Source organism: Hemiscyllium ocellatum, chromosome 46 (genome assembly GCF_020745735.1).
Source record: "Hemiscyllium ocellatum isolate sHemOce1 chromosome 46, sHemOce1.pat.X.cur, whole genome shotgun sequence".
Classification (NCBI taxonomy): Eukaryota; Metazoa; Chordata; class Chondrichthyes; order Orectolobiformes; family Hemiscylliidae; genus Hemiscyllium; species Hemiscyllium ocellatum.
In genome coordinates, this window is record NC_083446.1 from 14,909,170 (window position 1) to 14,920,242 (window position 11,073).

The 11,073-nt window shown below is 41.9% G+C and overlaps 1 protein-coding gene across 3 annotated transcripts; it reads left to right on the top strand.

The window, feature by feature from the left end:
• Positions 1 to 4,590: 4,590 nt before the first annotated feature.
• LOC132836235 (gastrula zinc finger protein XlCGF26.1-like) lies at positions 4,591 to 9,314 on the top strand. Of its 3 annotated transcripts, none has more exons than XM_060855575.1 (3): positions 4,591 to 4,648; positions 5,263 to 5,590; positions 7,492 to 9,314. In XM_060855575.1, the coding sequence occupies exon 3, from the start codon at positions 7,567 to 7,569 to the stop codon at positions 8,728 to 8,730; it is 1,164 nt and encodes a 387-aa protein (XP_060711558.1). In that variant the 5' UTR covers positions 4,591 to 4,648; positions 5,263 to 5,590; positions 7,492 to 7,566; the 3' UTR covers positions 8,731 to 9,314. The 3 variants fall into 3 exon arrangements, with proteins under 3 accessions (XP_060711558.1, XP_060711559.1, XP_060711561.1); XM_060855576.1 differs by having other exon boundaries at positions 5,263 to 5,424; XM_060855578.1 differs by lacking the exon at positions 5,263 to 5,590 and having other exon boundaries at positions 4,632 to 4,648.
• Positions 9,315 to 11,073: the final 1,759 nt, after the last annotated feature.

The window sequence follows — 11,073 nt, forward strand, 5'->3', positions numbered from 1 at the left end:
TTTCATCAGTTTATTTGAATCCAGTCACTTCACAGATTTCTGGAGGGTTAAATGCATTTGGTAGGCCTCGTTGTTTCATGACAAAATTTGAAATTAACACGCATTTACAATTAAACAGAAGTTACTCGAGAAACTCAATAGCTCAGGCAGTGCCTGTGGAGACAGAAACAGAGTTGACATTTCTGAACTTCTTTCCAACTTTATTAGTATTCTGTTTTCACCCACACATGGTGTGGACTCTCCCCACGTCTGCGTGGATTTCCTCCGGGTGCTCCGGTTTCCTCCCACAATCCAAAAATGTGCAGGTTAAGCGAATTGTTTAGGTGAATTTAGGTGAATGCTAAATTGCCCATAGTGTTCAGGGTTGTGTAGGTTAGGGGGTACATGTAGAGTAATAGGGTAGGAGAAAGGGTCTGGGTGGGTTACTCTTTGCAGGGTTGATGTGGACTTGTTGGGCCAAATGGCCTGTTTCCACACTGGAGGGATTGCATGTCTGTAGGGATTCTATGGCATGCTGCCAGATGTCCTAAGTTTTTCGAACAAATTCCGGTGTTGCTGTTGATTTCCAGCATCCACAGTTCTTTACATTGGTCATTTAAACAATATAAAAACAACTTCAAGATTAATGACAAGGTAAAAATTATGTTTGGGGGAGCGTTTTCCTGACCCCATTTCCAACATGGAAATGGGCAGCAAAGAGAACTGATCAAGTGGAAAAAGCGATAACGTTGTGCCTGGGTGGTGGCGAACCCACGCTACAAAAACTGGCGTGCAACAGCTTGCACCATCCCATAAAGCAGACTCGCGGTGAGTTCAAGCTTCAGACTGTGTCTCCCAGAATGACAATTGTCCTTTATCAGTTTTACATTTCTAAAATAAAGGCTGGGACAATCTTTACGGAGACATGGGATTAGTCTGATTCCCACCTTTGCAAACACATCCATGTCATGGTGAACAAGCTCTCCTAAAACCGGGGCCATCTTTGTTTAAGCCAGTGTTTTGTCTATTCCTGACTTTTCCTATTGTCCTGGAGCCAAGGTGGGGTTTGAGTTCCTGATGTGCCTGAACGAGAATTCTTTCACTGTCTCAGTTCAGTTAATGTCCCCGAGAACATCAGAGTCAATGTCGCAACCTCTTAAAGATGGGGAAAGTGTCTCGAATGTCTCTGTTCATTCGGACAGTTCAGCCTTCATTCTCTTCTAATCCCAGTTCCCAAAGAGTTTCCAAAGATGCCAAAATCCGGATAGTGGGCTTTCTGTTCTGTTTAGAACATAGAACAGTTCATCAAGTATAGGCCTATTGGCCCTCGATGCTCTGCAGGCGTCTATCCTACTCTACATTCAGACTAACCAACAGACCCGTCGTTGCACTGTCTTCCATGTGCCTACACAAGAGACACTTAAATGTTCCTAATGTATTTGACTCTACTACCACTGCTGGCAGTGCATTCCATGCACTAACAAACCTACCTCTGACATTTCCCTTAAACCTTCATCCAATTGCCTGAAAATTATGCCCCTTCATGATAGTCATTTCTGCCATGGGAATAAGTCTCTGGCTATCCATTCTATCTATGCCTTGTATATCTCTATTCAGCCACCTCTCATCCTTCTTCACTCCAATGAGAAAAGCCCTAGCTCCTTCAGACCTTCTTCATAAGACATTCTCTCCAGTACAGGCATCATCCTCATAGATCTCCTCCGTACCCTCTCTAAATATTCCACATCTTTCCTCTAATGAGACAGCCAGAACTGAACACAATATCACAAGTGTGGCCTAACCAGGACTCTATACAGCTGCGGCATAACCTCGTGGCTCCTAAACTCAATTCCCCTGCAAATGAAAACCAACACACCATATGCCTTCTTGACAACCCTATCAACCTGGGTGGCAACCTCGAAGGATCTATGAACATGGACACCAAGATCACTCTGTTCTTCCACACTGTCAAGAATCCTGCCTTTAACCCTGCCATATGTATTCAAATTTGACCTTTCAAAGTGAATGACATGTCACTTTTCCACATTGAACCCCATCTGCCACTTATCAGCCCAGTTCAACATTCCTGTCAATGTCCCGTTGCAAACTACAACAGCCCTCCACACTATCCACAACTCCATCAACGTTTGTGTCATTGGCAAACTTACTAACCCAGCCTTCCACTTCATCATCCAAGTCATTTATAAAAACCAAAATGAGCAGAGGTCCCAGAACAGAACCCCATGGAACACCACTGGTCACCGAGCTCCAGGCTGAATACTTTCCATCTACCGCTACCCTCTGTCTTCTATGGACAAGCTAATTTTGTACCTAGACAAACATGCTTCCCTGTATCTCATGCCTTCTTACTTTCTGAATGAGCCTTCCATGGGGAACCTTATCAAATGCCTTGCTGAAATCCATGTACACCATATCCATTGCTCTACCTTCATCAAAAACTTCTTGTCACATCCTCAAAGAATTCAAAAGACTTGTGGAGCATGACCAGCCCCTCACAAAGCCATGTTGACTATCTCTAATCAAACTATGGTTTTTCAAACAATCATAAATCCTGTCTCTCAGAATCCTCTCCAATATTTTGCACACCACAGATGTAAGACCAACTGGTCTGCAATTTCCAGGATTATCCCTGTTTTCTTTCTTGAACAAGGGAATAGCATCTGCCACCCACCAATCATCTGGCATTTTCAGCATTTGTTCTGTTCTGACTTACAGAGTTCTTTACAGAGTTAAGCATCGGAGGGCCTAAACCCAGAGAAGGGGATCATCCATTTAATACAGAAACGAGGAGAATTTTCTCTTTCAGAGGGTAGCAAATCTAGAATTATTTATTTACAATAGAGGGCTTTCAAGGCTGGGTATATTCAAGATTGAAGTAGACAGATATTTAGTCACTCAGGCAATAAATGATCATGGCAAGAAAGTGGAGTTGACAATGATCAAATCAGCCATGAGCTAATTGAAAAATGAGGGAGACCTGATGGACCAAATAGCATCTATCTGCCCCAAATACTTATGGTCTCATTCTGGATTAGTGGTGCTGGAAGAGCACAGCAGTTCAGGCAGCATCCAAGGAGCAGCGAAATTGACGTTTCAGGCAAAAGCCCTTCATCAGGAATAAAGGCAGAGAGCCTGAAGCGTGGAGAGATAAGCTAGAAGAGCTTACTTATGGTCTCAGCCCAGTGTCTGTCATTTGGAAAATACTAAAGACCATTGCTAAGGAAGAAATAGCAGGACATTTTCAAAAGATTATTGCAGCCAAATTAAATTAGCATCGTTTGTTGAAAGGGAAGTTACATTTAAGATGTTTGCTGGAGTTCTTTGCAGATATGACAACAGAATTGATAAAAGGAGATATAAGTGATGTGTATTTGAATTTCTAGTAGGCACTCAATGAGGAGGCACACAAAAGGTCATTGAACAAGTTAGGAGATCACGGTATTGGTTAATAATTGAACAGGGACTAACCATTGTTTAACATACAGAAGACAGAAATGGGCATTTTTCAGGTTCGAAAGATGCAACCAGTGGAGTGCCAGAATGGTCAGTTTTAGGCCCTCAATTATTTACCTCTACATTATAGACATGGATGAAGTGGCAGAGTGTAATGAGTTCAATTTTGCTGATGATACAATATAAATGTGAGAGCATGTTGCAATGAGGACGTGGGAATCTGTAAGGGGGTATAGATAAGTGGAGTGAGTGAGCAAAATCTTGGCAGAAGCAGTTTCATAGAGGGAGTGTGAGGTCATGCAATTTGGCAGGAAGAGTCAAACAGCAGATTATTATTAAAATCGAGAGAAACTCCAAGAAATGTGCTGTGCAGAGGGACCAGGGTTTTGGTGCATGAAACAGCCAAAGGTTATTGAGCAGATACATTAAACATGTAGTAAGACAAATGAACATTTTTCTCCCTTTATTACTACGGGTTTGAAGTTTTAGAAAAGGAAGTCTTGCTACAAACATAGCGTTCCAGTGAGTCCACACATACATTTTGTACAATTTTGGACTGTTAATTCAAAAAAAGACATCATGCTATTGGAGGCTATTCAAAGGTGATTCAATGGATTGATTCCTACGATGACCATTGTTTATTGGAGTTTAGAAGAATGAGGGGCGATCTTATTTTAAACAGTACAAGGTTCTGACAGGGCTTGACAGGATAGATGTTAAGAAGATCTTTACACAAGTGGGCAAATCTTGAACTAGGAATATGTTTACAAAATACAGTGGCATTGAGTGCTCTCTGAGAGTAAAGAATATCCGGAATTATCTGCACCAAATAGTTGTGGAGGCGAGATCACTGAAAGTATTCCAAAGGCAATAAATAGACTGTTTTCCTTTTAAAAAAAATCCAACTTTAGTAATCTGGGAGAAAATAGGAATTGAGGCCTGGTGCAGATTATCTCCGATGTTGTTGAATGATGGTTCATATCAGAGGGGCTGAATGTACTCTCCTTGTTCCTATTTCAGACGTCCTCATGTTATCACCAGACGGGACAGTATGTCCCTTGTCCTCCGGCTGGAGAGGTTCGAGCAAGCGCAGTGGCCACGGTGATTGGATCATGTGAAAAACAGAGCCGGGTTGACGCATGCGACGTGTGAGGGCTCACTCTGCAGGAACGTGACGGTATTGGCTCCGAAACCGGTGAGGAAAAAAACAGATTTAGGAGGGTCTTGGCGGAGGCCATGTGGACGGGAAGGCTTCATAAATGTACAGTGGAAACATAATACCCCAAATAAAGCACTCTAATTCAGCATTGACAACGAACGGGCCGGAGGCAGCGAGGTCGCGTCTCTCCGCGAAAGTCCCCTGTAACGACCGCCATCTTTGTAGGGAGAAAGGGGCATCAGGGCGCATGTGCGATCATCTTGGGCCAGGAGTGAGGATGTTGTGAATGTCTCTCCTGGATTGAGAGGGATGGAATTTACAGGAGGTGTGCAGGGGAGCATTAGCACACAGCAAACGCAAGTCAAGAGAAATTATAGACAGAGAGAAAGTTCACGAAATCTCAGGTCTGATAGTATCAAGGACTGAGAAACAGCTTCCACTTTTCAAATGACAAAGACGAGTAACTGGACTGAAATGTTAATTCTGATGTGGTTTTATCAGTTGCTGCTGGACCTGCAAAGTCTCTGCAGCATTTTCTGTTCTCATTTTTCTGGCATTTGCAGTAATGGTTTTATTCAAGGGGAATGTTTATTTCATCTGAACTTCTATCCTGAACTCACCCCAAAGTTAATGTAAATTATATTTTGCAGAATATTGGAAGCAGAGAATCAACAGCTGGGGAACCTAAATCAAATGTAAAATCTCGATCTGACAGAGTCACTTAATTCATCAGGATCTGATTATCATCAATTGTTTCATTTGTGAGGAAAAGATTTGATACTTCCAACTGTGGACAAAGATTTCAGCTGCAAGTAAGAAGAATTAATTGGCAAAATGCCAACATCTGTAGAGTGTGAATTAGAATCAAAACTGAACAATGATCTGCCTTTAAAGAAGAATTACTGCTGACATAGTAATGCTACATATTTTCCTGCTGTTGCATAAGACAATGCCTTTCAAGGATTAACTCAACCTTTGGTACGGTCCAATGAATTGAGATGTAGATGACTGTGTCTAAGCAGTGCCAATTGGATTCTCGTTTCTTGTTCAGTTACTTGTTCTATGTTACAATCGCATGTTGCCCTGAGTTAGTATGGCAGCACAGTGGCTCAGTGGTTAGCACTGCTGCCTCACAGTGCCAGGGACCTGGGTTTGATTCTTTCCTCAGGCAACTGTCTGTGTGGAGTTTGCACATTTTCCCTGTGTCTGCGTGGGTTTCCTCTGGGTGTTCCTGTTTCCTCTCGCAATCCAAAGATGTGCATGTCAGGTGAATTGGCCATGCTAAATTGCTAGTGTTAGATGCATTAGTCGGGGTAAATATAGCATAAGGGAAAAGGTCTGGGTAGGTTACTCTTCAGATGGTCAGGGTGGACTTGTTGGGCCAAAGGGCCTGTTTCCATACTGTAGGGAATCTAATCTCATCTAAAATAGTACCTCTTACCAAGCATGAATGTTTAACCTGTTATCTTATTGTTACTTCTGTTATTTTAGTACTCCTCTTCTGCCAAAGACTCATTAGTTCATCACTTAATATTACCAAGTAGAATGGTATTAGAAGGAAGGTTAGTGTCAGCATGTCTACACAAAGAAGATCCTAGCAAAACCAAGTGTCAACTGCAGGCATACATTACAGCACGCACAAAGCAGAATGTTAGAGAAAACAAATCCAAAGCACACAAGATGGCAAAATAAAGAAATTCAAATGAATGATTAAAGAGTGCTTGAGACAGATGTCAGTTTGCCACTTCAACTAGAACCAGGAGGAATTTGGAAGGTTCAGGGGAAACTAAATGAGCAAATAAGAGAGGCAAAGAGAAAGGATGAGCAGAAAGAAGGAAGAAAAATAAAAAGCTTATTGATTCAGGCTTGTCAGCATATAAATTGTAAATATGGTAAATGAGAAGTGAAGCCAATTAGGAATTGATAAATAGATTTACAGCTGGAGGCAGAGAGACAGCTGAGGTATAAAATGTAGGTTGCCAAGGAATTTGATGATATCAGAGCCATGGTGAAAGAGGAAGAAATTGAGACACTACATGTGTTTAAAGTTGACAAGGAGGAGGCATCAGATAGGTTGTATGTTAATGTTGATAAGGCATCAGGATCAGATGACACTGAGGGAAATGAGTGTAGAGGTTCAGGAGGCAAATCAGTCCCCCTAAGAATCAGGGGTGGTGACAAAATCCTGCAGAATTGTTCAAAAAGGCAGTAGAAACAAGCTCAACAATGACAGGTCAGTCAGTTCACTTTGGTGGTGGTGAAGCCTACAAAACCAATGATTCAGGACAAAATGAACAAAATTTGATGTAATTCAGAAAAGCCAATATGAATAGACAAAAGATGTTTTGCTACCTTGCTTACATTTTTGATGCAGTAACAAAAAGCATTGTTACAGTTAATGTTATTAATGTACTTTACATGGACTTCCAAAATGCATTTGAGCAAATGTCATGCAATAGGTTTGAGAGTGAGGTTAGAGGTTAGTGAAAGCACAAGAACAGAAGCAACTTGAAGGTGAAACTGACTGACAGGGGAAAGAGATTACTGATTACTGGAAACCTTTCAGGCTGCAGGAAGGTGGAGTTCCCTAGTAATTGCTGTTAGGAATTCTACCTTTCCTGATTTACATAAATGATTTAGATTAGGGCATAATTTCAAAACCTTCAGAGTCTTCCGTGGGTCCAGACCAGAGGCAGGTTCCCTTCTCTGAACGACATCAGTGAACCAGTTGGGTATTTGTGACAGTCCAGTAGCTTTCATAGTCACTTTTACCACGTGCCAGCCCCACAATTAACCAGATTCATTGAGCTGCGCTTCATAACCTGTCTTTGTGATTTTATGTTTCTGTGTCATTCTCTTTATTCTGTTTTTCAAACCAGTTTCACAGGGTGTTACAAACGGAGCATCTGCAATAAGGAAACTGAAACCAATCATTATATCAGGATTGGATAGATATGCCCCATTTGCCACAACCTGAATCGCAACGGACTTTGAACATGGAAGGAAAAAACACCTTTCACAGTGGAGAGAAACGATGGAAATGTGGAGATTGTGGAGAAAGGTTCCGCTACTTGTCAGTGCTGGAAATTCATCGCCGTAGTCACACTGGGGAGAGACCATTCACCTGCACAGAGTGTGGGAAAGGATTCACGCGGTCATCCATCTTACTGAAACACCAGCGAGTTCACACTGGGGAGAGACCTTTTAAATGCCCAGTTTGTGGAATGTGCTATAAAAGTTCCAGCAATTTAATGGCCCATTTACGTGTCCACAGTGATGAAAGACCTTTCCAATGCCCAGACTGTGGGAAGTGCTATAAAGGTTCTGGGGATCTGATGCGCCATCAACATATTCACACTGAGGAGAGGCCTTTTAAGTGCCCAAATTGTGGGAAGTGCTATAAAAGTCCCAGGGCACTAATGAACCATCAACAAGTTCACACAGAGGAGAGACCTTTTGAATGCTTAGACTGTGGGAAATGTTTTAAAACATCCAGCAATCTGATCTCCCATCGGCGTGTTCACACTGATGAGAGACCTTTCAAATGCGCCGACTGTGGGAAATGCTTTAAAAGTTCGAGAGATTTGATGAACCATCAACGTGTTCACTCTGATGATAAACCTTTTAAATGTTCAGACTGTGGAAATTGCTTTAAAAGTTCTGGGGAACTGATGTCCCATCAACGTGTTCACACTGATGAGAAACCTTTCAAATGTTTGGATTGTGGGAAGTGCTACAAAAGTTCTGGAGAACTGACTTCGCATCAACGTGTTCATACTGAGGAGAGATGGTTCACATGTTCCCAGTGTGGGACTAGATTCAGACGATCGTTTGATCTCACGGAACACCGGCGAATTCACACTGGGGAGAAGCCGTTCACCTGCTCCGTGTGTGGGAAGGAATTTACTCGGTCCTGTCGCCTTGTGGCACACCAGCGAGTTCACACTGAGGAGAGACCGTTCAGATGCTCTCACTGTGGATCTGGATTCAGGCAATCATCTCATCTCACTGCACACCAGCGAGTCCACACTGGAGAAAGGCCATTTGCCTGCACAGAGTGTGGGAAGAGATTCACTCGGACTTGTAACCTGCTGAGACACCAGCGAGTTCACAAGTGATGTCAGGAGTTGGATTTTTCTGTTAATTACTTCCAGGACTGAACCTTGTTCGTTGCTTTCCTTTCTCCTGATGTTAACAAATTCAAACATAATTTTTGGTGTTACCATCCTGAATGAAAGGCAACTAAATCAGCTTTGTGTTAAACACATAATGTGTTTAGACTTGTTAATATCTCTGATACAGTACAATTACCTTTATAGAACTTTCTCTTTCCCTTGTCGCCTCTGGGTTCACCTTCAACTCATGTGAGTCGTGCTCTGGAAATGAGCTTTCAGTTCAGATGGGGAGCTGTACAGTTGCAAGAAACCTTGATTATGTTTAAACAAAATTTCTGCAGTTGAATATATATTGCATAAGTTACTTGAGTGGAAAATACTAAGTAGAAACTGTGTACTGCAGAAAGCATGGAGTGAATGTTCTAGCAAAAGGTGGGTCTGAGCATTAAAATGACAAGCACCCCATTGCTTGAGTAAGATGATTGGAGGAAATGAGTGAGCGGGAGTGGAAATAAAATTATGAGAAGGTGAGCCCTACAGAAATCAGAAGGAAAGTGATGGAGATTGGCCACTCACAAAACTTTTGAAGTTTTACCAATAAATAATTTTTTCAAAACTAACCCAGTGATTTCGTGTGTGCTTCATTCTGAAAGCTTCGGGCTCAATACCATATGTCTGTGATTACATATTGGCATTGTATGTGTTCATGGTACTGTCAGTTTCACGACCATTTGAGTCTGCCTCAAGATGGCAGCAGCAGCAGGGTGGGGCAGCCTTCAGGCTTCTGGGTAAAAGTAGCTCTGTTGATGATCTACATTGACATTGTTTATAAGTATTTAACGTTAAATAATACTAGGATGAAATTGAGATGTGAATGTTTTGAAGGAACATCATCAGGCAACAAGATTTTGAGAGAATTTTCACAGTGACTCAAATAGCATTTTCTAAGCAATCTATTCATCCCAAAATCTGGCTGTAGTGTTTAAGCTGTCTGTCTTTTACCTTCAATTCTTCAGACACATAAGCTGCTGTTGCTGTCATGCAGTAGCCACAGCAGACTTTACATGTTCCTTTAGACTTCAGGTCACTTGATGTTGACATTTCTTTTTGGATTAGTGGTGCTGGAAGAGCACAGCAGTTCAGGCAGCGTCCGAGGAGCAGCAAAATCGATGTTTCGGGCAAAAGCCCTTCATCAGGTATAAAGGCAGAGAGCCTGAAGCGTGGAGAGATAAGCTAGAGGAGGGTGGGATGGGGAGCCAGTAGCATGGAGTACAATAGGTGAGTGGGGAGGGGATAAAGGTGATAGGTTGTCAAAGCTAGAAAGTTTTCAATAGCATCCTTCACATCAAGTTGGCCTTATATGCCAATGGCATGAAGCAAGACCGGAGAGGTTGGCATTGTAGAAGGGGATTTACTTTGATTCAGACCTCATACTCCATCACTTTCTATGGTTCAGATGGACACAATATCGGACTGAAGCTGTATTCACTCTTGAACATAATGAATGATCCAGCCTCAACAGCTTTCTGTGGTAAATAATTCCACAGATTCACTATGCACTGAGAGAAGAAATTACTCCACATGTCTTAAATTGCTCCTCCTTGTTTTGAGATTACACCCTCTGGTCATGGACTCTCCCACAAAGGGAAATAAGCTTTCTGCATCTAACTTGTTAAATTCCATTAGAATTCTGATGAAGAGTCAAAAGGCTCACAAAGTTAACTCGACTTTCTTTCCACAGATGCTCCCAGACCTGCTGGGTTTCTCCAGCAATTTCTGTTTTAGATCTTAAGATCCATAGTTCTTTCTTTTATTTTTCCCCTAAGAATCTTGTATGTTTAAATAACGCATGATGCTTTTTTGAAGTACTGTGGCTGAGTAACCTTAGGCAGAGTATGTTGGTGTTTCTTCCTGTTTGTTCCCAGTTTCATGTGATACTTTCAGGTTGAAATGAAACCCTCATAATTCTGTTGTGTCTGATGTCAGCAATTCATGGTTTTTTTTTAGAGCTTCTAGAAGGAACCAGGAATCGAATCCTGGCTGCAGTGGTGAAAGTGCTGAATCCCAACCACTACACCAGCATGGAACATGCCAGCCAAGGTTGCGTGATTTCTCACTAACATTGCTTTTGACATTTAATTTTTCATTTGATAGTATGTTAACCAGAGGTACGTTTTTCAGACAAAATTGTCATATCATTGGGTTTTACAGCATGCAAAGAGGCCCTTGAGCGCAGTGACCTTTCTTCAGAACAGGATTTGAATCTGCTGTGGGAGACACATTGACTCCACTACTCAGTAATGTTTGCAAACTCCATACATAATGTGCAAGCTTCATACAAAATCA